The sequence below is a fragment of the Leucopleurus acutus genome (genome assembly GCF_964270905.1).
Source record: "Leucopleurus acutus genome assembly, chromosome: 17".
In the NCBI taxonomy this organism is placed as follows: Eukaryota; Metazoa; Chordata; class Mammalia; order Artiodactyla; family Delphinidae; genus Leucopleurus; species Leucopleurus acutus.
This window is the reverse complement of record NC_139159.1, coordinates 81,309,998-81,336,152: the sequence shown is the minus strand read 5'-3', so window position 1 is coordinate 81,336,152 and position 26,155 is coordinate 81,309,998. Positions and strand designations below refer to the sequence as shown.

At 51.6% G+C, this 26,155-nt stretch overlaps 1 protein-coding gene across 1 annotated transcript in view; it reads left to right on the top strand.

The window, feature by feature from the left end:
* Positions 1-14,208: 14,208 nt before the first annotated feature.
* AGO2 (argonaute RISC catalytic component 2) overlaps positions 14,209-26,155 on the top strand; it is a 97,382-nt gene continuing 85,435 nt past the window's right edge. Inside the window, exon 1 of the mRNA XM_082858499.1 lies at positions 14,209-14,313. Within this exon, the coding sequence (XP_082714625.1) occupies positions 14,292-14,313 (22 nt within the window). The 5' untranslated portion in view covers positions 14,209-14,291. The remainder of the gene's footprint in view (positions 14,314-26,155) is intronic.

The window sequence follows — 26,155 nt, the reverse complement described above, 5'->3', positions numbered from 1 at the left end:
CTTTTTTCTTCCACGTCCAGTTACACAAAAATTCATCAATTTTGATAAGGTTTTTTAAAATGCACACTGGTATGACAGCTGTCACATACAATCTAACAAAATTGTTTCGAATAAAGTTAAAGACAACTAAGTGCTGGTAGAGCCATCTTTCAGGAAAAAAACGAACAAACGTTTTGGCCAACCAAATACTTAATGCCACTGAACCACATACTTTAAAATGGTAGCTTTTATGTTATGTGCGTTGTGTGTTATGTGCATTTTACCACAATAAAAAAGGAAAACAAATGTAGGAGACTGATGCTTACAATCCTTAGTGTCCCATAGGAGCTCATTAGGGAACTGACCCATCTAAGCGGCCCTGACCAGGCCCCTCATCTGTCCTGTACCATCTTGGAACCACTCGGCGTAGCTGTCCCAGCCCTTTCCTATCCTGTGCATAAAGTTATAGGCCGAAACTTACCGGTTAAATTTCCCGAGGTGCCAGTAGTTGTAACACACAAGTGCCCTTTCTACGTCTTATGTGGAGGACACGGACCACGTTCCCTTCCAGCAGCGATGCAGGAATGGATCAGAAGCCTGCATCTCGCATGCGTGGCTCCGGCGTTTCCTGACTCGGAGCCCCGTCCAGCGTCTCCAGGTCAGTCGGTCTGAGTCCGAGAGCGCGGATGAACCTTGGTCTCCAAGCTGGGGAGGAGCCCCTGGGTCCCCAAATCACCAGGGAGCATGAAGAGCCCCGACGGTCCCTTTCCAGAGGCCCCACTTCTCCAGATGCTTCTCCCTGTGAGGAAGGAAGGCCCCTCACCTGTCCAAAGTCCACCTCAGGCCTGGACCTAAGCTTGGGAGCTCCATGGCCAGGCCAGGACCGTGTGCCCTGGGGCCCAGGCTCTGGGCGTGTTGGCTGTTGGGATGTTCTGAATTCGGGGAGTGGGGCTGGGGGCGGGGTGACCTAGACTGTTCCACTTGTGTCCCCAATAGGCATCAAAGACAAGAGCGGCCATGGAGTCTCATGAGAGCAAAGCAAAGACATTGATAAGAAATAGTAAATGCCAAAAATACATTTTTAGATATATGCAGCAATTCTCTTTTTTTGCTAACCTCAGGACTCATCCCGGATGGCCTGTCATTAGGTGGAGAGAGAAAGACCCTTCACAGAGCTGAAACAGTGACGGTGACCCTGACAGTTCTGTGAAATCGAACTGGAGTGTTTTCTGGAACTATCCCAGTTTCCAAGCTACATTGGGTAAAACCCAGATGGAACTTCTGCACAGTCTCTTTCACCATGGATGAGCATTAATCAGTGAGGTAGTTACAACCCATTTTATTAAATCATTTCAAGAACTCTAATTTTGATCAATCCTCATCTTACTTCATCTTCTCAAATGCTTAGTATTTCCCACTCCCAACAACAAAAAGTAAATATGACACGTGAGCTGTCAGAGTGATTGTTCTTAAGCAGTATATGCCTTTCTCTTTAAATTCATTAAGAAAATCCAATTGTGATGTTTAACAAAAATGAGTGGAATTATTTCTGAGTTTTATACTTGATTCTCATTTAATTAATCTCAAAAGCCAAAAAACACACATCAGTGCACACATTCACACATATTTACCAAAGGAATACTGTGCTTCCTATCAAGCCCCTTGCTCCATAAGTGCCTTATCGTGCTGGGTACATGCTAAACTGTATTATTATAAATTAAGTAATGTTAAAGAGCATATCTATTTATTTTCTTGCTCTTGAAACACATTGTAAAATAGATACATTAATTACTTTAGACCTTTAGTTTAATTTTGACTGCTTTTAATCTGTCTTACAAAATGCATTCCTTGATTTAGTTCTAAGTGGATTCTATAAAATTCCTGGAAACACGTATTCACATTTGAATTGTAAAACGAAGTCACCTTCTGACAGGAGCGTCTCTGGCTGAGAGGTTTGACAAGGAGGAGAGGCTCTACAAATCAGATTCTATGCCATATTTTTGCATAAATTGAATAAACTAAGTCTGTGGCTCTAAGAGTTTGACAAAAAAATTTATTTAAAGAAGTGATAAAAACTTTCATTTTAAAAACATTTTATTGGCAGAGGTATAAATGAATGAACAATATTTTATACCCCTTAAACCTTGAGTTAAACTTGGTGCCTCTAAGTGAAAGAATATTAGACATCAATCTCAGGGAAGTACTTTTCTGCCCAGACCACACCACCTTGATGACTGTCACTTTATAATCAGTCTTGAAGTTGCCGGTGTGAGTCATCTAACTTTGTTCTTTTTTCAAGATATTTTCTTTTTGGCTCTTCTAACTCATTTGCAGTTATACATAAATTTTGAGGGAATTCCAGTGGTTAGGACTCTGCGCTTTCACTGCTGAGTGTGCCAGTTCAGTTCCTGGTTGGGGAACTAAGATCCCACAAGCCACACGGCCAAGAAAAAACATAAGTAAATCAGTTTGTCAATTTCCCTTTTTAAAAAAAGCCCCTTGGGGTTTTGAATCAGCTTTCGCGGTGTAACATCGCTTATTCATTTCACTGTGCTTCTGTGCACCAGCTGGCAGCCGGCTGACCCAGCTACGCTTGGACTGGAGGCTCCCCGGTCACCCAGGTCCAGGACGAGGAAGGTTCCTCTCGGTGACGTGTGTGGGCCTTGGGGAGGGGGCCAGGTCCCGGGCCCAGCCCCACAACGGCACCTAAAGCCTCTTGGGGCAGCTCTGCTGACATCCTAGTGGCCTACACAAGTCACACGGTTGAGCCCAGCGTCAACGGATCGAGAAATAAACCATTCCAGTGGGAGAAGAGGCAGGAGCCACGACTTTTGGGCAGCAATCGGATCCACCATGCCCTTCTTGCGGACTCTATTGGGGTCATAAAAGATCCTTGTGAAAGTCAGGTGATTTCCAGCATGGGACTTTCCTCACCCTGAAGGCAGAGCTCGTTGAAGGGTCAGCCTTCAGCCTTCGGTAATTGTCAGGGGAGGTCACTATGCGACTTCGGCACGTCACTAGGAAGGGTCAGAGCTGCCGTGCTGCAGTGACACAGCCCCTTCCATTCCCACCACCACTGATGTGAACACGGCCCTCGGCACTGACATCTCCAGAAACGAGCCTTGTCTCAATCCGGCCAGCAGTCCTTCCCGGGCCCCCATTCCTTACTTTAAAAGACGCATTTCTGGGCTTTCCTGGTGGCGCAGTGGTTAAGAATCCGCCTGCCAATGCAGGGGACACGGGTTCGAGCCCTGGTCCGGGAAGATCCCACATGACGCGGAGCAACTGAGCCCATGCGCTGCAACTGCTGAGCCTGCGCTCTAGAGCCTGCAAGCCACAACTACTGAAGCCCGCGTGCCACAACTACTGAAGCCCGCGCGCCTAGAGCCCGTGCTCCGCAAGGAGAAGCCACCGCAATGAGAAGCCCGTGCACCACAACAAAGAGTAGCCCCCTGATGGCCGCAACTAGAGAAAGCCCGCGCGCAGCGAGGAAGACCCAACACAGCCAAAAATAAATAAATAAATTTATTTTTAAAAAAATGAATATTAAAAGATGCATTTCCAACAGAAGTGTACTTTTCATGGCTGAGAATTATTCCTCCAAATGTGTCATATATTTGTGTTTTGCTCAGTTGTGAACTGATAATCATAGTGATAAATAAATCCAGAAGAATTATTCTTAACACTTAGAGCATCGCAGGAAATAAAACAAATTTTCAAAATTTCAATTTATTTACACATTTTTGTTGTAAGGAAGTATGTTGTAGAGTGATCCATAAAACTTTCAAATGTAAAAATATTATTTTAGGATAAATACCTGGCAGCAGTCAAAGGAAAAGATGATTTCTGTGGGTAACAGAAAGATGTGTCTAAGCATTAGAGGTTCATCCTGTACTGCTTGTCATGGATCGTGTTGGATATCAAATCGATATGGTATTTATATTCCATCTGGTTACATTTTAAAGTGATATGACAGTTTTATTTTTAAGTGTCAATATTTACAGTATGCCAGAAATTGTATTCTTTGTAGCTATTTAAACTTATGAAATATTTTAGGTGTCAACTTAATGTGTGAGGGAGATAAAACATATTTTAAATTACTTTAGGGAGTATGTGAACAAAACTGGGGACCAGCAATGCCAAGTGCATCAGTGAACTTCACAGTCAGAAGAAACCAAGAGATCAGCTGTGGAACCCTTGGTGTGACAGCCCCCCTGCGCCTGTTGGGAGGTGGCTGGTGTCGAGGTTGGGACCAAGCTGCGTGGGTTCAAAGCCGGGCTCTGTGCTCACGGGCTGTGTGGTCCCCTGCCTGTTTCCCATCTGTAGCCTGAGGAATGAATGAGGAAATACATGTGCAGTGCTGAGAACAGGCACTTGGGCCGGAGGAAGCTCACGATGCCAGTGTTCACGGTCCGCACGATCCTGGGGGGGCAGGAGGTTATTCCTCTCCCGGAGCCACTCTCAGCTCTGCCTTTGGAAGAAACATAGAACAAGACTCTTCGCTTCTCAACTTGAGAGCCCAATAAGAGGATGGAAGCGGCAGCCCCCTCCGCCCCAGATGGATTCACGTCGTTCTCTGCTGTGACTGCACTGGACCCGGATGTGTCCCAGCTCTGATCGCCCTCTGTATGCTCGGCCATGGGGAAAGGACAGGATCTTGAAACAGAGGACCTCGGATGGGTGTTGGGGCACCATTACAGAGCACCTGCTGGAGTACCACGCCCCATAGTAGGAATGAGACATGTGTACCCTCATGTCTGACCACACCCAGCCCGGGTTGTCCCAGTGGGGACGGCACGCTAACCCCAGCAGGTGCGGGGGACACAGGACCCATCCCAGAGCAGCGAGGCTCCACCCCCTGCCTCTTCAGAGAAGTGAGGCCATCTAGCTTCACCAGGATGGTGTTTATGGGACAGAAACCCAAGCGCAGCATAAGTGCTAGCTGCCCTTCCTGTCTTCCTCAACGCCCCTCGCGTGATGCCATTCAGAAGGGCAGGTGATGTTCTGGGTGTGGGCAGAAGACAAGCATGTTGGTCTCTGACTCCCTCCAGTGTGGACACCTGGGTTTACCTGTGGGTTTGCTCTCCTAACAGCCCTCAGCCCTAGGCTCAGCAGGGACGGAAGGGCAGGGCTGTTCCCGAGGACGCAGGCCACATCAGGCTGTGTCTCTACCCCGCGAGCAACAGGATGGCGGGGACGTTTTTCAAGAAGTGACAGCACCTAACGTGCTTTGAAAAGAGAGGCGAGTAGACTAGAGTGGGCCAAGGGGAGCCAGCTGCGGCAGGAAGGGCGGGGCCTGGGGGAGCTGGACGCTCCAAGGCGCTGGAGAGGCAGTATCCACGGTCATGGGGAAGGGTTGGTAGGTGATGGAGAGGGACTTACACAAAATATTAGGGGAACTTCCTGGAGGTCTGGTGGTTAGGACTTGGTACTTTCACTGCCACAGCCCGGGTTCAATCCCTGGTTGGGGAACTAAGATCCCGTGAGCCGTGCCATGTGGCCAAAAAAACAAAAGAAGAAAGAAAAAAGATAAGGACTCCTTTTTTATTGACATAATCAAAACATGATTATAATAGCTTTAAAATTTTAATAATTATCCCTTAATATCATCAAATATCCAGTCAGAATTCAAATTTTCCTAATAATCTCATGATTTTTTTCTAGTTTTTAAAAAGTCAATTCCAAATACGGGGCACGCTTATGGTGTCTTCTGATGAAAAGAAGTGCTTGATTTAATGAAGTTCAATATTTCATCATTTTTCTTCATGGTAGTGTTCTTTTGCCTTATTTAAGAAATCTTTCCCTACCTCAAGGTCATGAAAACAGTCTCCTATATCGTCTCTTTTGGCTGCGTTGGGTCTTTGTTGCTGCGCGCAGGCTTTCTCTACTTGTGGCGAGCGGGGGCTACTCTTCGTTGCGGTGTGCAGGCTTCTCATTGTGGTGGCTTCTCGTTGTGAAGCACAGGCTCTAGGCACACGGGCTCAGTAGTTGTGGCACGTGGGCTCAATAGTTGTGGCTCGCGGCTCTAGAGCACAGGCTCAGTAGTTGCGGCACAGGGGCTTAGTTGCTCTGCGGCATGTGGGATCTTCCCGCACCAGGGATCAAACCCGCGTCCCCTGCATTGGCAGGTGGATTCTTAACCACTGCACCACCAGGGGAGCCGTCCTGTATTGTCTTATAAAGTTGTTATTGTTTGACCTTTCACGTTTAGTCTAGAATCCCCCTGGAATTGAGTTTTGGGGCATTTTCCCCATATGGATACCTAATTGTCCCAGCACCACTTAGGAGAAAGCCCATCCTTTGCCCACTGCTCTGAGGTACTTCTTCATAAGTCAAGTGCCTGCGTGTGTGGGGTCACTTTCTGGCTTCTCTCTTCTCTTCCATGGGTCTCTGTCTGCTGACAGGCAATGCCATTCTGTCTTAATTACTGTGGCTTCATAGTAAGTCCTGATCCAGCAGAGCAAGCTGTGCCACCTGGTTCTTCTTCTCAAGAGCGTCTCGGCTACTTTTGCCCTTTGTATTTCCGTACAAATTGTAAAGTAAGCTTGTCGAATCCCATCCCCTGCAGCCACCCCACAAAAACAAACAAATGTATTGGGATTGCGTTGAATCTATAGATCAGTTTGGGGACAAGTGACATCTTCACACTAGTGAGTCTCTTCCTCCATTTATTTAGGCCTTATTAAATTGCTCGGTAATGCCTTACAGATTTCTGTTTTATAGATTTCTGATGTGTTTTGCACATCTTTTATTACATGAATTCTTAGATTTTTGATGTTTTACTCTTACATTTAATTTTTAATTGTCACTAGTATATAGAATTATGGTTAATTTAAAAATATTGACCTTATAGACAAAAACCTTGCTGAATGATAGTTCATCGGTAAATTATTTCAAAGAAACGTCATGCTCGATGATAAAAATGACAGGAGAAAGGGATCATTGTGGAGAGTTAAAAATGAACACTTGTTGACACTTTATATGCTTTATTCCTTTCATAAATAGTATAATGTTTACTTAATGGTTTCTCCCTCTGTGAAAAATAGCCTTTCTTTCTTTTGACTCCAGGAAATGCTACAAGTTGCATACACCACATCCACATTCACCCCCAAGAACTACGAGGAACAGATATTTGGATGAGTTTGTAACTCTTGGCCTTACAACATAAACAAGTTCTTTGTGGCGTTGGCACGTGCTTGGTGGGGGCGGGATGGCCCTCACCCTGTGCTCCAGAGAGCTGGGCTGCCCCAGGCTGGGAACAGGGGAGGCAAGGCCACGCACACCTTGCAGGTAGGACCCCAGTTCCTTCAAGGAGGAGACGGATCTTGAGTTAAGTTTAAGTTAAGGGTCATCAAGTAAGTGTGCCAGCCTGAAAGGTGGAGATCAATGCCTGTGTGGAAAATGCAGCAGTTTGAGGAGAAACGGTTAATAAAACGGAAAAGGACTTACCCTTGTCTGGAAAAGCAGAAGGTGTAGGCAGTATTCAGACGAGCTCACAGAGGGCAGAATGTGACGTGCAGGCCCCTCTACCCCATCCCGCTAGGGCAGGCCATCAGGCCGGTAGAGGATGGTGGTGGCAGATCTGAAGGACGTGGCTGTCACCATGTCACCACAACACCACGTGGTCACCTCCATGGCCTTTCTGATGGCTCACCTCCAGGCTCTGTGGGGTGGATGGAGCTGGGGGCTGGGGGGTGGACAGGGGTCTGGATGGCTCCCGTCACTGCCAACCTTCTCTCCTCTGGTCGGATGAGGAGGATGTCTTTTGGCTGCTTCTGTGGCCCCCTAATAAAGGCAGCAGTCGTGAGAATACAGCCTGCACAGGATACTAACACCGCGTAACACCTTGGGATGCTATGTGTAAAGGCACGTGCCAAATGTCACCTGAGTCACCGAGCAACTCGGCTGCTAACTTAGTTCTTCCAGGGGAACACGGCATCCCCGGGGTGTTTCAGCTCTTCTTTTCAGATTATCAACGGTTCGCTTTTGACGGGTAATCCCATGAGATATCCAAAGTGTACATTTTCTATTTCAATGACAGATGAAGGAGACAAACAAACAAACAGGTGGCACGTTCCCAGTGCACATCTGTTCCTAATATTTTTTTCTGACGGTCCCTGATGGTGGCAATGGAACTGTCTACTGGAGCACTGGCGGTGGACGGGGGTGGGATTCACAGAGAACATGGAAAGTACAGGGGTCGCTGGTTGAGCTACAGCCCTCGTGCATGAACCTGAGGGCGACCACACAGGTGAGTGTCCTCACTCACGTAGCTTCAGAGGTAAGTGACCTGGTTGGGAGGTTGGATTGTGTTGTAACTCCCTGGAAAGCAGTTTTGAATGTCCTAGGAACTGTTTCTTAGAGTTTTAAGCCTGGGACCTGACTTCTCCAGGCAGTAAAGAGACATTTCTTGCAAGGTACATTGGCATTAATCTAATAATTCTGTCCTAGGGTGTGTGTGTCTGTTTGGGGGGTGTGGTTCAAAACACACGAGAGTGTTTTGGTTTTTTTTTTTTTTTTTTAGTATTATTAACCTGTTTGTTTTGAGATAATTGTAGATTCACATGCAGTTAAGTAAGAAATAAAATGGAGGGATCCCAGGTACCCTTTATCCAGTCTCCCCAATGGCAATATATTGGAAAACTACCATACAATATCACAAACAGGATATCAACATTGATAAGGTCGGGACTTCCCTGGTGGTGCAGTGGTTAAGAATCCGCCTGCCAATGCAAGGGACACGGGTTCGACCCCTGGTCCAGGAAGATCCCACATGCCGCGGAGCAGCTAAGCCCGTGTGCCACAAATACCAAGCCTGCGCTCTAGAGCCCGTGAGCCACAACTACTGAGTCCACGTGCTGCAACTACTGAAGCCCGCGCGCCTAGAGCCCATGCTCTGCAACGAGAAGCCACCACAATGAGAAGCCCACGCACCGCAACGAAGAGTAGCCCCTGCTTGCCGCAACTAGAGAAAGCCCACGCACAGCAACGAAGACCCAATGCAGCCCCAAATCAATCAATCAATAAATAAAAATTGAAAAAAAAAACCCAACAACATTGATAAGGTCAAGATACAGAACTTTTCTACCACCAGGTGGGCCCTTCATGGCATCTTTCCATAGCCCACCGTCTTCCCTCCCATCCACCCCCTCTCAGCCTCTGGCAACCGCTAATCTGTTCTTCACTTCTATTACTTTGTCATTTCAGGGGTGGCATATAAATGCAATCACACAATATGTAACCTTTAGGAGTTGGCTGCTTCTCCCTCTGCACAACCCTTGAGATTCATCCAAGTGGTTGCGTATTTCAATAGTTTGCTCCTTTTTACTACTGAGGAGTGTTCCACGGTGTGGACCAACCCCCGTTGGTTTAACCATTCACCCGCTGAAGGACATTTGGGTTGTTTCCAGTTTGGGGTTATACAAATAAAGCTGCTATAAATATTCATGTACAGACTTATGTGTAAACACGAGTCGTCACTTCTCTGGGAGAGATGCCCAGGAGTACAATTGCTGGGTCATGTGGTAGCTATATGTTTGGTGTTTTGAGAAACTCCCAAACTGTCTTCCCTAAAGGCTGTACCATTGGACGTGCCCACCAGCAAAGCAAGAGTGATCTAGTTTCTCCACATTCTCCTTAGCTTTGTTGCTGTCACTGTTTTTTATTTGAGCCATTCTTATAGGTGTGTGTTGTTATCTTATTGTGGTTTGAATTTGCGTTTCTCTAACGATCGGTGATGTTGAACGTCTTTTCATGTGCCTGTTTGCCATCGGCCTCTTCTCTATAGTGAAACGTCTCTCCGTGTCTATTGCCCATGTTCTGAACAGATTTTTTGCTCTTTTACAGTTGAATTTTGAGAGTTCTTTTTATATTCTAGATGCTAGTCCTTTGTCAGATATGCGGTATGCAAATATTTTCTCCTACTCTATAGCTTGTCTTTTTATGCATTTCACGGAGGCTTTCCCAGAGCAAAAGCTTTAATTTTGATGAAGTCCAGGGCATCCACTTTTATTTTTATGGATTGTCCCTTAGAACTGTTTGCCTAGTAGCCCTAGAACCCAGAGATTTTCTCCTATTATTATTATTATTATTTTGTGTTACGCGGGCCTCTCACTGCTCTGGCCTCTCCCGTTGCGGAGCACAGGCTCCGGACGCGCAGGCTCAGCGGCCATGGCTCACGGGCCCAGCCACTCCGCGGTATGTGGGACCTTCTCGGACCGGGGCACGAACCCGTGTCCCCTGCATCGGCAGGTGGACTCTCAACCACTGAGCCACCAGGGAAGCCCATCTCATATAATTTTTAAAGTTTTATAGCTTTATGTTTACATTTAAATCCTTCATACATTTTGAGTTAATTTTTCAGTGTCAGTGGCATATTGGCTATTCTTTCCTTATTATACGGAGGAAGGAACACACCCTAGAGTAAACTATGTCTCCTGGACATACGTTAGATGCCCCCTCCCCTGCACTTCCCTGTTCCAGTGGATGACAGCGTTTGTGCACAGTGGTGTCAACACCTCCAGGGTGGTGCAAGGAGGTGGCCCTGGTTGCTTGCATCTTCAGGATTCTCCACTTAGCCTCTGTTGCGTGCACAAATGACAAAGTCATTTATGTATTCAAACTAAGTGGTTTGCATTCAGTGTTGGGTTCAGTGTGAAGAAGCTGCTTCGGAGTGCCGCTTGTTCCTGACGTGAGCGAGCGCATCAGGGACATGTGGGCTTCTGTCAACTCACAGCCATGCTCTTGAGTTTAATTCAGGAAAACAGCCAGCATTTTTATTCAGAGAATCTTAGAGCTGGAAGGCATCCTAGAAGAGCTCTACCGCAGTGTTTCCCAAAGTGTGCTCCACGGAACCTGGAACCTGGAGACACCCTGTGATAAAAGGGTTCTGTGGTCAAGTGGGCTGGGACACAACCAGTCTGTTCCCCTCCTTCCTCTTTGTAGAATCACAACTCTTTTTTTTTTTTAATTTTTTGGCTGCCCACGCAGGTATGGAACCTGTGCCCCCTACAGTGGAAGCACAGAGTCCTAACCACGGGACCACCTGGGAAGTCACTAGCATCATAACTGTTAATACTGTGTTAAAGGTTCTGAGAAGGTCTGCAGCCAGAAACTGTTCACTGTCGTTTAACTCAATGCTTCCCAGCTTGTTTGACCTCCTAACCCCTCGTTTATCACATGCAGAACATGTTTTTGGAAACTGTTTTATTTCAGTGCCCACATTTTAGTCTTGAAGAGACAAAGGGCCCCCAACATTGAGCGCTTTGTGGGCCCGATGACCACAGCAGCGAGCTGTGTGTTTTCCCGAGTGTCCTTTGCCTTTCCTGCAGGGTTACTGCTCTGGATCCGGTGCGCCCGACATGCAAACCTGTGGAGTCCCTGGCTGTGCTTACAGCCCTGCGGGCTTAGCAGAGCAGAGGGACCTGTATGGGATCCAAATACAGAGCAATGAATTGTATCCGAGAGAAAGACTGGGCCCCAGAAGACCCAGGAGTCCTCCCCATGTGGTCAACACCCAAGTGTTGGATGAAGGCCTGGAGAAGCAGAGCAGTGAAGGGCTGGAGAAGGTTCTAGAGGCATTTCCCAGAGAACTGAGTGGACTGGATTAAGTGGGTTAAGTGAACTCACTCCCTGGGGAAGAGGCACAGGGCAGAGGGGCCTGGGCTTTTCTTCGGTGGATGGTGAATGTGGGCAGTGCTTGGGACACCGGTGAAAGAGCGGGTTGGGAGGAGGGGAGAGGAGACGTACGTGGCTTGACGTGGAGGGCCTGGAGCTCGTGGGGGACAAGGCGGGGCGCGCAGAAAGGGGGCGGGATTCCTCGACACTAGCGGTGGAGGGTGATGCCTGGGAGACGCGGGCGAAGGAGGATCCCTGGTGAGGGAGGGCGGGGAGGCGGGGCTTAGGCTAGAGCTGTCTCTGCAGAGAAGCAACGCAAGGAAGCGCTGGGTAGACAGTATCTGGCCAGACTTGCAAAGGAGCCCTTGCAACAAAGTTACCCAACGCGAGCATCAAAGAAGCAGAAGGCGAGCTGAAGGGAGGCGGCAGTTAGAGCGCCTTCAGGGCGCTTTCTGAGGCTCGAGATTACAGGAGCACGCAGCAGAGCCGTGAGGCCTCCGAGTGATTCAGTGATTTGGGGCGGAAAATAGTGCGGTGGCCGTGTGAGGGAGGGGGCCGGGCGGACGCAGAGCAGCCCTCGGGCGTGGAGGGTCCCAAACAGAGGGATACCGTTTATGATTATGATTTTAAAATGTCTTTATGGTGAAATGTAGCAAAGGTACAGAAAAGTATATTTTTAAAAAATGTGCAGCTTAAGAGACTTGCAGAAGGAACAGCTCTGTCATGGGAAGGAGGCTCGTGCCCCCAAAGCCCCAGGCCTCTCCGTGGTCACACAGCACCCCTATACCCAGCAGTACCCACCCACCATTCTGACTGTTAGGTAGCCACCTTTTTTCCTCTTCAGCTTTTTACTACTAAATGATGTCTCCCTACAAAATGTAGTTCAATTTTGCCTGTTTTAGAAATTTTATACATGGACTCATGCAGTATGGCTTCTGGCTTCTTTCACTCAACCTTGTAGAGATTCCACGTTGTTGTACTTTGATGAAGGGTGTTCCTTTTCATCGCTAGATTCCACTTTATGGGTATATGTGGCTCTCACCACCTATTCTAAGACTGATGGACATCTGGGTGGTACCCAGTCCCACCCTGGTGTGCCTTCTTCCCCGGACTTCCTGGGTTCCTAAACACACCTTACGGCTGAGTAGCAGCCTAGGATCAAGTGCGGATTTGTGTTCCCACAGCATGAGTGTAAGGTGGAGAGGTGGTCCAGGCCCCGGTGAGGGTGGAAGTGGGGGGCAGAGGATTGGAGAGGGATGGATGGGCGTCTCTGAGGCTGATGCCATGAGACCAACTCCTGTTCATATCAGTGACTTGGTGAAGATCGAAGTCCTTTTAAGTTTCTCTCTGGAGGACAGGCTGGTTCTCCTGCATTTATTTAAGAATGTCCTTGAGGACTGCAGAGACTAGAAATAAACCTATTGGATGCTTGCAGGCAAGACTCCCGTTCATCCTCCTACCATCCTAGGCTGGAGGAACACAGAGTTACTCGCACCCAGCGTGCAGATAAATACCTGCTTATAGGATGAAGGAATGAGCAGGCAAATATGTTTAAAAGACAATGAGCAATTTTGGATTGTATTTCACCTTCTGGTTGCTAATCGCCCACCAATTAGGGGAGAAAGGAGTTGGCCTCTGGCTCGCCTCCCTGGAAAAGGCTCCAGAAAACAGCTGGATCCCAGGGGACTTGATCCATGGAGGAGGATTTGGGCTGGAGGGAGACGTTTCCGCACAAGTGGGGCAAATACCGAGAGTCACGGAGGAGCATGAGGGGGTTGGATAAGGGCCCAACGTCAAGAAACTGGGGAGGCCCCGAGGACTGGAATGGGGCGTGTTATTTTGATCTGATCACTGACAGCAGCTAAAATTGACCAAAAACTAAAGTTCTTTAGGTGGATTATCTGGGTTCTCGGCCGGGAGGTGGCGGTGTGGTAGTGAGCGAGGACCGGGGCGCGTTCAAGTTCAAGCTCCGGGTCGGGAGGAACCTTCGCGACATTCCTGTTTCGTTAATAACTTAAAAAAGCCTGGCGGAGATGCCGGGGCGCCAGGACGCGACACGACCACGTCAACACGGTGCCCAAGTTCACCCGGTCCGGCGGGGGCTAAGGGTGGGGAAGGGTCCGGCCCTCGAGCAGCCAGAACGGGCTCGGCGGCGGGGAAACAAGGGGTGTGTTTTCTTTTCTTTCTTCCCGGCCTCCGGTGGCAGCGCCGCGCGGCCCGCTCCGCCCAGTCGGAGGAGACGTCGCCCTTCTGAGTGGCTGCGAGGGCCGCCCCCAAGGCCCCCCCAACCCCGCGCCCGCACCCGCGCCCCGATCCCCTGCCCGCCCCCTCCCCCACCCCGCCGCCGCCGCCGCCGCCGCCGCCGCCGCCGCCGCCGCCGCCGCCGCCGCCGCCGCCGCCGCCGCCGCCGCCGCCGCCGCAGCCGCGCGGACCCGCCCCGCCTCCCCTCCCCCGGCCCCTCCCTCCTCCCCCGGCCCCTCCCCCCTCCCCCGCCCGCTCTCCCTCGCCCCTCCCCCGCCCGCCCGCCCGCCCGCCCGCCGCCTCCGCCCGCCGCCCCGGCCGCGTCGGGTAGACCTGTTTGGCGGCCGCGCCGGGGCGGATCGTGCGGCCGGCGGCTCCCTCGCGGCTCGCGGCGTCGGGGCCCGTGGCGCGCGCGCGGCCGCCCCTCGGCCCCGGAGCCCCTCGGCGGCACCACCATGTACTCGGGAGCCGGCCCCGGTGAGTCCTCGCGCTCGGGGCGCCGGCCCGGCCGCTCGCGCGCTCCTCCCCGCGGCGCCGGCGGCGGTTGGCGGGCTGGGCGCGAGCGCGGCGCGGGCAGCGGGCGGGCGCCGGGGGATCGGGGCTGGCGGGCCGGGAGGCCGGGGATCGGGGCCGCCGGCCGTTTCCTCGGCCCCGCGGCGGACACGCAGCCTTGGCCTCCTCGGGCCCGAGTCGTCGGGGCGCCCCGCGCGGCTTGGGCCCTCCCCGCGCTGCGTTCCCGCCGCGGTCCGGCGGGCTGGGACCTGGCCGGAGCGGGAACTGGGCCGGCGGCCCGCGTGTAGGCCCGAGGCCCGGGCGCCCGCCTGGCCCGGCCTCCTGCGCCAGGCGCCTGGGCCCTTGCGCCGCGCGGGGCTGGCGGGGCCGACGGGGCTGGCGGGGCCGGGGGCCGAGGCCCGGGTCGGGCTCTAAGCGCCGGAGGGCGTTGAGGCCCGGGCCGGGGGCGCCGAGCTCGGGGCGCGGGCGGCACGGGGAGGAGCGCTGCTGCTCGGCGCTGATCGAGCCGCGGCGAGCCTGGAGCGCTCTCAGTTTCGTTTTTCTTTTTGCCAGTACTTCTGCGGCCCCTTCTCTGAAGGAAAGTCTGGAAATGCTGAATTTTGGCCAATTCGTGCTGGTAGTTAGGGCCGTAGACTGAGAGGGATAGGAAGCGGCACCCTAAAACTGCGTGCGTCTCATTTTCATTCCAGACACACCGGCTCTTTATTCAAGTACTAATTTGCCTTTTGCAGTTTACTAGAGGAAGGTAAGGAGATGTGCTGATTTCCTTAGCATCCCTTCTTACTAGTCAGCCTCTCTTTCTTTAGAAAAGTTCTAAAAAACTTAAAGCAGTAACACGTTTTTTTTTTAACTTTTTTTTTTTTTGATGTAGAGTAGAAGGGCGATTAACTTGCTGGGCCAAGAAAATGGTGAAGTGTTGTGAAGCTCTCTCCGTTTCCCGCCAGGCACGTGGCTCCTAAATTTCCCGCTGGCCCTGCCACTTGGACAGGGCATTTCCCGTCCCCTTTGTCCACCAGGTTCCAGCGGGCTGCAGGCCCTGCCGGCTCGGCATACTGTTGCCTTCTCCCAGGGGCCCTAAGCCCTCCCTGGCCTCCTGCTGATGGGCCCTGGCCCGACCTGTTCCGGGCTCTCCTGATCCATTTGGGTCCCTTGACGTTTTCCCCCACTGCTGTGTCTGTTCACAAACAGCTCTCTGCCTTGTGAATACTTTTTTTTGATGTCACTTAGTTAGAAAGGTTCTCCAAGGCTGAGCCTGACCAACTTTTAAATCCTTACGGGCCCTCAGCAGTTTGATGGAAGAATGGTTTTAGGCGTAATGGTTTTAACCGTAATCTGGAAGGTGACTCAGCCCCAGTGGGGAAGGGCCGGGGGCTCTGTAGTCAGGGTCCTGGGAGCAGACTTGGCTCCGGGAAGCCCCGGATGGGCAGCGCCCACCCGTGACATGGCAGGGTCGGCCCTCACCTCTGTGAGTGAGAATCTCCCCGCTGATCCCTGTAGAGGAGCCCAGCAAGTGTTAGCCACTACACTCTACATTTTTTTCACATTTTCAGTTTAAAAGTTGAAGGCCCAGAAAAAGCGAAGAACCTTGAGGAAGGTCAAACCTTTGTGTTGTGTCTGACGTTAACTAATCCATCGGACAGCTTGCTAAGTTGGTGGTGGTCATTTTGAAGATGGACAACAGAGGCTCAGAGAGGTTAAGAGCCTTGCGAAGGTCATATGGCCAGCGAGCATTAGGACGATCTGTCTGATCTCCGCTGACTCTCCATACATTCTCCTTAAAGAAGTGGCTCTCAGTCCTTTTGACCTTGACCCCCAATAAGAAACACCTGTTACATGTAGACTGGACCCATGTCCTCGCGTGTTCGGGTGTAATTGAAACTCGAGCTCAGGAAGCACAGCTAACCCATGCTGTGTGCTCTGCACTGGGATATTTTCTGGTCTATTTCATTTTCAAAAAAGCTTTAGTTCTCTGGATCTCCAGGCTCATTTCAGGTCCTTAACGGCTCTTGGAAAATCATGCTCTGATGTGGGCCTCTGCATTGTGGCCTGGTGGGGAGAGGGCCCCTTGTTCTCGGTTCACAGATAAACCTGCCCTGAAATCGGACAGCTTTGGTTGAAAAAATAAATGGGTAGTTCTTAACCAATGGCAGGATGGGAATGAAACCAAATTTCAGGCTATGCACGCGTGCTGTAATTATAAGGCTGTGGTGCTGTTTAATTTTATTCTACACACTAAGGTTTTTAATTTTTAAGAGGAATTTTTGGAATAGAGTCTCTTCAATGAAACTCTTTTTAATGTATTTCCTAATTTAGAATAATAAAAAGACATTTGATCTGGATTGTAGAAAAAATTACAAATAGTTTTGCTACTTCCATTTTAATACAATTATTAAGTGACTTACTAAGTAAGTTAATATAAAAAATAGAGTCCACAGTAAGCCTGCGTTATGCCCGTTACAAATGCTATTACATATGTGAATTGGTATGTGGACTCTAAAGTTAGGTATGTTACTATTTCTTAGGTTTTTTTTTTTTTAACTATTCCAAAGAGTTAGTGGTTTAGAATGGGTGGACTCCCCAGTGACCCTGAACCTTCACAGATGATCAGTCAATTTTTTTTTGTAACCACTTAAAGACCTTAAATGGAGTCTCAGTGTTGCATGCTCCAAGGGGGTTGTTTCTGTCAGTTTCACGTGCTCAGACTCCTGTGGGTTCCATTCCTCACAGCTTTGCTACAAAGTAACTTCAGCGACATCTAAGGATTACAACTCTGAGAATGACCAACTTTCACTGTGGTTTCTAGTGTCAGTTAACTCCTCCTGCACCCCGCTTCTTCTCCCTCAGTTATCTCAGTGAAGATATGACCGCTCTTCCAGTAACAGTGCACTGTTGCCAAGCAGCAGCCGGCCCTTTGCCCGGGTGAAGCTGTGTCAGGCCGGAGGGCGTGGCTGGGTAGTCTGCTGCCCTGTTGTTTTGTGAACACTCAGAATGTATCACTTGACTTTTAAAATAGTTTCTATTGTGAATTAATTTAAAGTACACATGAGTAGACTGAGTGGTATAATACGGCTCCCATTTCTCCATCACCAGCTTCAACAACTATCAAGATTTTCCACATTTGCTTCAAATCTGCCCCTTTCTCCTTCTTTGCGGAAATGCTCTTGAGTGAGTTCCAGATCTGTCGTTTCACCCTGAATACTTAAGTACCATGTCTGAAGGATGGGGACATTTACAACTCAGTGCCATTGTCACACTTAACATCCGGAATCAGTTTTTCTCGTCGCAGAAGTGTGTTTACTTCCCGGTTGTTGGATCCTGAATTTTATTAAAAGTTCACACACGGATTTGGTTTTATGCTTTTGAGTCTCTTTAATCTCGACTCTACAGCTAGCCCCCCACCCCCACCCCGTAAGACAATGAGGTCCTTAGGATCTCTTCTTCAGGGGATGCATATCTTTCCCCCCAGTTTTCTTTAATTGTTCAGGGTCCCTGTGTTTCTATGGGGAAGGCTGATGAGATCCAGTTGCTCGTAAGTTTCATTCAGACACACTTATCTTCAGCGATGTTTTGGGACAGGTAGCTTTGCATCCTTAACTTTCAGTGCAGTGGAATCCACTTTTTACGTGGGGCTCTGTCAGCAGAAGGACCACGGTGTGACGTGGAAAACCTGCCTGGTGCTCGTGCCTCTCGTGCAGCTTCTCTCCTCATCCGACTCGGTGGACCCCTCCTTCCCCAGTGTGTGGTCGGGAGATGGCTCTCAGCGCCCTTCTGTTTGCTCCCAGTCATTTCTCTCGACTTTGTGACTCACCCCCAGCTTAGCCGCCTCTGTCGATGGCCCGCTGCCAGCGCCCTTGCCTCCCAGGCCGGGGTTTGGTGCTGGGGTTACAGGCCTGTCCTTTTTCACTCTAGGCAGTGAAAAGGTCATTAAGTATTTACCATTCTAATTTTTTGTCTGCATTTTTTTCCCTCAAAATTTAAAACCCTGAAACGTCCTCACTCTTTGTGACCAGGCAGCTGTGCCCTCCTAATTTATCTTTGGACAGAGCTGTACCCTTGGCGACGCTACAGTTTATCCTCTAAACTGGGAACTTGTGCAAGTGAAACAGGGCACTCTTAATAACTTCCCTGGGACGACAGGTGTGCACGGACGGTGGCCAATCAGGGTGGATGTCTCCCTAACAACATTCCTTGAATCTTAGCCTCGTAGACAGGCTCAGAAACAAAGGGCTTCAGCATTGCTCACTTGTCTGATGCCTCAGTCCTTCCCACTTACTACTAAAATCCTCATACAACCTGAAGGTCACAGACGCCGTCTCAGAGGGCTGCTGCTTTGTGCCGCAGGGGTGCGCTGCATCCCCCTCCTGTGGTTCACTGCAGGTGGAGGAGACGGCCCAGCCCTGCCTGCTGAGAACTTGAAACCCCACCTTTCTCGCCTTTCTCTCACTTTTCTCAAGGTCATGGCTCGAGCAGTGGACAGGCAGGGAGCCTGGTCATGGGCTCCAGCCCTGTCCCCGTCCTGGGCCTCAGGTTCCTTGTCTGGGCCCGGCTGCCTTAGGTTTCCACATCTTCGTCCTGTGGTGCATTTGTTCCTCTGTGGACCTCTGATGTGACTGGAGCTGAGGAAGGAGCTAGTGGGCCCTGGGAACAGAGGGTGTGAAGGCCCAGCGGCCGGTGGGCAGGTGGCAGGGGAGGTGGCACGTCCCCCCAGGAAAGGCGCCATCTGCTTTGGTGGCGTGCGGAGTGTCATGTGATCGCACGGGTCCCGGGAAGGTAATTCCAGCAGCCCTGCAGGCGGGAGAGGCGGCCCTGTCAGAGCAGCGTTGGGGGCAGGTGTGTGTCAGGGCCTAAGACAGTGACCCCGTCTGGGTGGGATGGCCGTGGGTACAGGGGTGGGTACCCCGTCAGTATGAGCAGCCAGCGGCCGGCACTCTGGCCCTGGCCAGGCTTTGCATCTCGGTGACTGCACTTACCAGGTAGACTCCACTTAGCAGCGGCATCCAGTAGTATCTGGACTCCAGACCACGCCTCACCAGCTCCGTGACTTTGGCGGTTGTATATCTTTTCTAAGCCTCGGCCTTTGCACTTCAAAAATGGGGGGTGGGGGAGGGGACGGCACCAACCTCAGGGTTGTTGTGAGCATGAAATGAGATGTACTGGACCTTCGTCTCGGCCGAGGGTGGGCGCGAGTCTGCACAGTGGTCTGGTCCTGCCTCCTTGTGGGGAGAATTAGGGGCCTGCCCAGAGCAAGAGCCCACGAGGGGGGAGTGGGGAGCTGGCCGCGTCCTCGCCTTCCTGACCCCACTTGTTGAATGTTTGAACAAGGAGGTGCCGTCGCATCTAGCTTTGTTACCACAGAAGGACCAGCAGGCTCCAGGGAGGGGAATCGTGCGTGGCACGTGGACACGTGGAGTTTGAGGTTCTGGAAGGCTGAGGCGTGCGCTGGAGGTGGAGGACAGGGTCTTGGGCTCAGGGGGACATGGGTTCACGGGCCTGCCCACAGCTGGGGCCCTGGGAGAATGCAGCCTGGCGCCCACCCCCGCAGCTGGTCGCAGAATCGCCTGAAGCCTTTTCCGCGTCTCTGCCCCTGAAGACCCAGGAAATTACATTTTGCAAATGTCCCAGGTGCTTGCTTTTTAGGAGGCGCTTGAGACCCATTGGTGTTGGGAGAGAGGGCGGGGGGGAGGAAGCAGAAAAGAGCGAGTGCAGCCCCAGGGAGCAGCTTATGCTGGAAGCACACCTTGGAGGGCAGCCCCGAGAGAGTGGGGCCACCGGTGGAGGGGGAGGGGTTCTGGGTGGGAGTGTGGGTGTTCTGAAGAGGCCCTTGCGATGCACTGTAAGAAGTTAACTTTAGTTTGCCTCTGGTTCCCTTCCTGAGAGAGCTTAGAGGTCTGATTGAATGAAGACCACTCCTTTTCAGTGTCTGTAGTTACGGTTCCATGTTGCTTTGAATACAACTTGTCTGCAGCTTCACTTAGAATTGGGTCAGAAGGGGACTCCTGGGGACTTAAGTGAATTCTCAGTGAAAATTGTTCTGCATCCATCTTTAAGAACCCACAGCACCAAACGAACCGAGCTGTAGCCGGGCTGACGCCAGCCAGCTCGTCACCTGAGTCTGTCTCGTTGCGGCTGAAGCCCATCTTGACGCTCCCTACTGCCTCCTGGGCAGTCACTCGAGGGGCATTATTTTTGTGGTTTTCCACGTTATTTCTGGGTGTCTCAGCTCTGAGCTGTAGTACTTAGAGAGTTGCACATAAAAGGTCAAAATGCCGAGGTTCGTAGGTCTGAGTCATTTGAGATGTTTCGTCAGCTTTGACTCCAAGTTGAATAATACAGCCATTGAGAGTAGACTCCTATGGCGCCACATGGATGCGGGTGGAGGAGCTTGAACCCGGCGGGCCCGTTCTCGTGGCCCAGGGGTAGGTGGGTGTGCGCTGCGCCGTTCGTGTGTGAGCCTGGAGAGTGGGAGGCCCCTGCCCTGGGCAATTGCTCACCAGTTTCTCAAACCCCTGCTTTAACCGAGCTCGTGCAAGACGCGGCCGTGGCAGGGTGTTTGGCGTGACTGGGGTGCTCTGTAGCTGGTGCTGCCTCTGAGTCTCAGGGACCGTGACCGAGGCTCCTGTCCCAGCGGCACTTGTGTTCTCAGAGTCCTTGCCGCTACTCTTGTGGAGCGCGGTCCCATCCATGTGGCGGGCTGCGCAGAGCGAGAGAAAGCCGAGGCCTCCTCCTGGCCTGGCGGTAGCGGGGGCGGCATCATTTGTGTTTTGTAGGGACAGAGGAGCTAACAGAGAAGTACAAGTGAGAAGTGGAGAGAAGGCAAAGGAAGATGCAGAGCGATAAAAAGGATAACACTGGGCAAAAACCGGGGTGTCGGAGAGTCTGGAGCTCGCAGGAGCTAGGTGTCGCCGTGACTTGCCAGCAGACCTCCTCTCACTGTGGTGCAAACCCAGACCACGGGCTCCAGGTCAGGCCGACCTCACTTGGATCCTGGCTGTGTGGCTGGGCATTCACTCAGCCTCTCTGAACCTCAGGCTCCTTCTCGTACAGAGAATGAACACCTGACGGCGGAGGTGCTCTGATCAGGTGATAGAACGCGGGCAGATTGCTGTCGCTTCCCTCTGTGCGTGGCCCCAGGAAGTGCCTACTAGTTATCGTGTCCCTCGGTCACTTTATCCTCGCTGTTTACTCCACGCACAGTGGCTTCTCTCCGTCAGATGAGCGCCCCCCTCCTTGACCTCCTGGCTGACCTCTGGCTCTTCACTCTGTAAGCCGTGAGGGATAGAATACATTTCACAGACCACACCCCTGATAAATACCATTTACCAGGTGCTTTGTATCCACGGCTGCCCTGTACGGCTCAGTACCAGGGAAGTGAAGGGTTGGCCTTGATGCTCGGAGCTCACGTTCCTGGCAGAGTCGTTCAGAACAGACCCAGCTGTGCTGTGCAGTGGGGACCCACCTTGCGTGTCACGTGGTGAGAGTGGTGCCGGGGGAGCACCAGATTCTGTCTCCAGGTGATGAGCTGGCACAGCTGGGTGAACCAGGAGACAGTTTCTACCTGTGATTCTACAGGTGCCTGCGGGCGGGGGACATCGCTGGGGACCTCTTGTTCCCGCTGTGTGCTGCTGTTTTAACAAGTGTGCGGTGTGTTCAGTGTGAACACACGTGCCTCACCACAGGAACATCATGTTAGACTTGGAGGGCGTCTCAGTGCCAAGACTGGTAATTACAACTTAACCTTGAGCTGGAGGCATGGAAAGCTTTTGGGGGTGAACAGAGCATATGCGAGGGGAGATGGAGAATCGAAACAAGTCGTGTACAAGTCACGTGGTTGTAAAGTGCGCCTGGGGCACCTGTGATGGAGAAGCCAGGTGAGCGGGATCGCGGCCCTGCCGCGTGGTGGTCAGTGCAGGCGCATTGAGAAGGCACCTTGGAGCAACTTGGACCAGAAGAAGGGGAGGGAGGGAGGTCTTGCTGAGCTTGGAGCCTTTGGCGGGACTTTGAGCCCAGGAGGGGCTGGGCAGAGGAGGGCGTCAGCTGGCAGAGTTTTTACGGCGGAGGGAAGAGCCTGTGTCCTGCCCTCGCCGGTCCCCACAGACAGCCGTGTTTCATCGGGAGCCCCAGGCACAGCCCTGCCCCTCGCGCTTGTCTTTTTTTAAGTTTGGCCGCACTGCGCGGCATGAGGAATCTTTTCCCCGACCAGGGGTCGGACCTGCGCCCCTGCCGTGGAAGCGCGGAGTCTTAACTGCTGGACCGCCAGGGCAGTCCCTGCAGCTCGTCTTTTTTTTTTTTTTTGTAATATTAACTTACTTATTTTGGCTGCGTCAGGCCTTAGTCGAGGCACGTGGGATCTTCGGCACGCGGGATCTTTAGTTGCGACATGCGAACTCTTAGTTGCGGCGTTCATGTGGGATCTAGTTCCCCAACCAGGGATCGAACCTGGGCCCCCTGCGTGGGGAGCTTGGGGTCTTACCCACTGGACCACCAGGGAAGTCCCCCCTGCTCCTTGTCTTGATGCAGACCCCAGTCATCTCATTTAATTTACAGTATGTCTGAAGATACCTCTGTGAGATGAGGATGTCTCTTTTCCTCCCCCTCCCCCCTCACATAACCCCTAGTTACCAGTGTCCTGGACCACACAGTTAGTCCAGATCTGCTCAGTTTCTCACGTGTCATGGACTGTTAACAACTCATTGAGTCGGGATCCAGGTAAGGCCCACATTGTGATTGGCTGATGTGAGTCTTCAGTATCGTCTTAAAATAAGAGCTTGATTGAGATGTAGCTCACGCACCACACAACTCACCATTTAAAGCGCAAGGCTCCGCGTGCCTTAGTGCCTTCACAGACTTGTGCAACCATCCCCACAACCTAATTTGGGACATTTTTGTCCCCTCCCCCAAAGAAAGGCTGTACCCCTTAGCTGTGACTCTTCATCCCTGCCCCCCCCACCAGACCTAAACAACCACTCTTTTTTCTTCTAGCATCTTTATTGGAGTATAATTGCTTTACAATGGTGTGTTAGTTTCTGCTTCATAACAAAGTGAATCAGCTATACATATACATATGTCCCCATCTCTCCTCCCGCTTGCGTCTCCCTCCCACCCTCCCTATCCCACCCCTCTAGGTGGTCACAGAGCACCGGGCTGGTCTCCCCTAAACAACCACTCTCTTAGTCTCTAGTTTTCGCCGTCTTCTTTCCCACTGCTAACTGTTGGTGGGTTGAAGAAGCTGCCTTGTGTGTGCTGTCTCGTTTCCCCACCAGCTAGATTTCACTGATTGCATCTTCTTGGTGTAATTCAGCGTGTTTGTCTGTCCTGTGTGGATTTCCTGCAAATTAGTGGTCAGACCCAAAGGCTTGATCTGATGCAGGTTCTACTTTTCTGGGCTTTGTTGCCTTTTTTTGGTGTGAATACTAGTTGCTGTCGAGCGGTAATCATTAGGTTCCACTAATTCATTAGGGTTTGTACAGTGCTGATGCTCTGTATCCACAAGAAAAACTTCCCCTGGGCAGCTGTTGGGTCTGGATCTGTCGTGAAGGCAGAGGAATGTCGGTGAACAGCATGAAGGCAGGACCACCTGTTGAGAAGAGAGGCCGGTCCGGGTAGGCGGGTACTGAGCGTGATGTCGGGGGTTTGGAGGTGATGCTGTGGGTACCCGGAAGGTGAGCTGAGGGTGGGGCTTTTTTCTCTTCTGCAGGTAACGGGGACCCTCTGAGTATTTGGCAGGTGTGTGACAGGCCGGGGTGGTCTGGCCGGTGACAGGAGTCTTCACCTATGTGTGGTGGGGACGTGGTAGGGTTCCCTGTTGGTGGCAGGTCAGTGCTGAGGGGAGGAGAGTGGAGAGAGCAGGGAGGCCTGTGTCTGGGGCGGGAGGTGAAAACCACTCCCCCCAGCTGACCTGCTGGCGTCAGCGAGGCGGACCCCAGGTAGGGAAGGAGCTGCAGGGGTAAGCTTTCTTTTGTAGATATGCTAAATTTCAGGCGATCCTAAGAAATCCGGGGGAAAAAAATCCATGGCATTCACTTTGCATCTTTATAGCACCCAGTGCATTTTGCCTGGTGGGGGCCTGTTTCCTTCATTCTGTTGTAAACCCCATTTGCTCGCCGCCCAGGACCATCTTGGTTATCTTTTGTCTTTCCAGTGTCTACCGTAGTGTTTGCTTTTTACTCGATAAATCCTTATTACGTTCAATTCTTTATTGTTTAAAAGCTAAATCAATTGAGTTGAAACTTGTGTGCGCGTCTGGAAAGCCCTGCCCCCAGCCCAGCGTGGCGCCTCTTCTCGCTTGGCCCTCCCTTACCCCTGGCGCCCTGTGGTTCTCTCCAGCTCCGCCTGGAGTCCAGGGTGCTGACTGTCGGGCAGTGTGGAGGGAAGTGGACCACGAGGCCACTTGCCAACTGACCTACTTAGATAGGTAGTGGATGTCCGTGGGAAGGTAAACGCGTGACCTCTCAAAGGGCCTGCAGTGAAGTCTTCCGCAGCACCCTGCAACCTCTCCACCGCCCTCCTGTGAGTGAATTGGCCCTCAGTGTGGGTAGGTTCAGCGCGGGCAACCCTGAGCTGCACTGCTGCTCTGGCCGTTAGGGGCCAGCTGCCTCCCTCTTGGCTTCCTTAGACCTTGTCCAAAGCTGTGCCCCCAGGAGGCAGGCCTGGAAGGAGGCTCCAGCTAGAAGCTGCCTGGGCACGCGGAGTGGGGAGCCCGAGAGCACCTGCGCCTGTTTGTAGCCAGTGTCTTCACCTGTAAAGTGGGGAGAAGTGCCTCCCTTCCTGTGAGGATAAAGCACATTAATGCATGCAAGTGCACAGGGCAGGGCTGGGCAGGTGTGGTGCTGCGATGGGACTCGGGACCGAGCTGAGAGTTCTGGCCTCACCAGGTGCTGGGGTCCTGTGATACAGGGCTGGCGAGCCACTTTCTCTCAATGATGGCATTCTAGGCGTGAGTTAAGGGAAAAATGCATGTCTTGGGTGAAAATTCTCTGAAAAATAAATGCTGTGGGCTTCCCTGGTGGTGCAGTGGTTAGACTCCACCTGCCAATGCAGGAGACATGGGTTCGATCCCTGGTCTGAGAAGATCCCACATGCCGTGCGGCAGCTAAGCCCGTGCGCCACAACTACTGAGCCCTCATGCCACAACTACCGAAGCCCGCGTGCCTAGAGCCCGTGCTCCATAACAAGAGAAGCCACCGCAATGAGAAGCCCGCGCACCGCAACAAAGAGTAGCCCCTGCTCGCCGCAACTAGAGAAAGCCTGGGCGCAGCAACAAAGACCCAACGCAACCAAAAATAAATAAGTAAAATAAATACATTTAAATAAATAAATAAATAAATGCTGTGACGTAAATAGAAAAGATGGTGAGAAATTTGGTTATAAAACTGTAGGAACTCTGGGTGGTAATTTTTTTTTCTTTTGTCTTTAGAAGAGAAACAAAGAACTAGGTTGACTTTTTGAGGGATTTGGATCTCATTCCACCAGGGAAGCATCTCACCGGAGATGGTGGGCGTCCTGGGTGCCTGGAGCATCGTGTTGAGAAAGAGGCTGAGCCCCAGTCTGGGCTTATCGGAGGAGGGGGAGGGCGCCCAGATGGGTTTATCAGTGTCTGCCACGGGGGCAGCGGGCGCGGGTGGTGCCCTTCTGGCTGGCCGGCGAGTTGCCATCCCAGCACAACGTACTTTAAGGATGAGACACACCCTACTAAGCTATCCGATGGTACCTGGTGTCGTTCCCACAAACATCTATTTGAAGAGCGGTTTATATTTTATTTTTGCATGTTTTTATCAAAATAGGTGTTCTTAAGTCCGTGTCGTAGAAT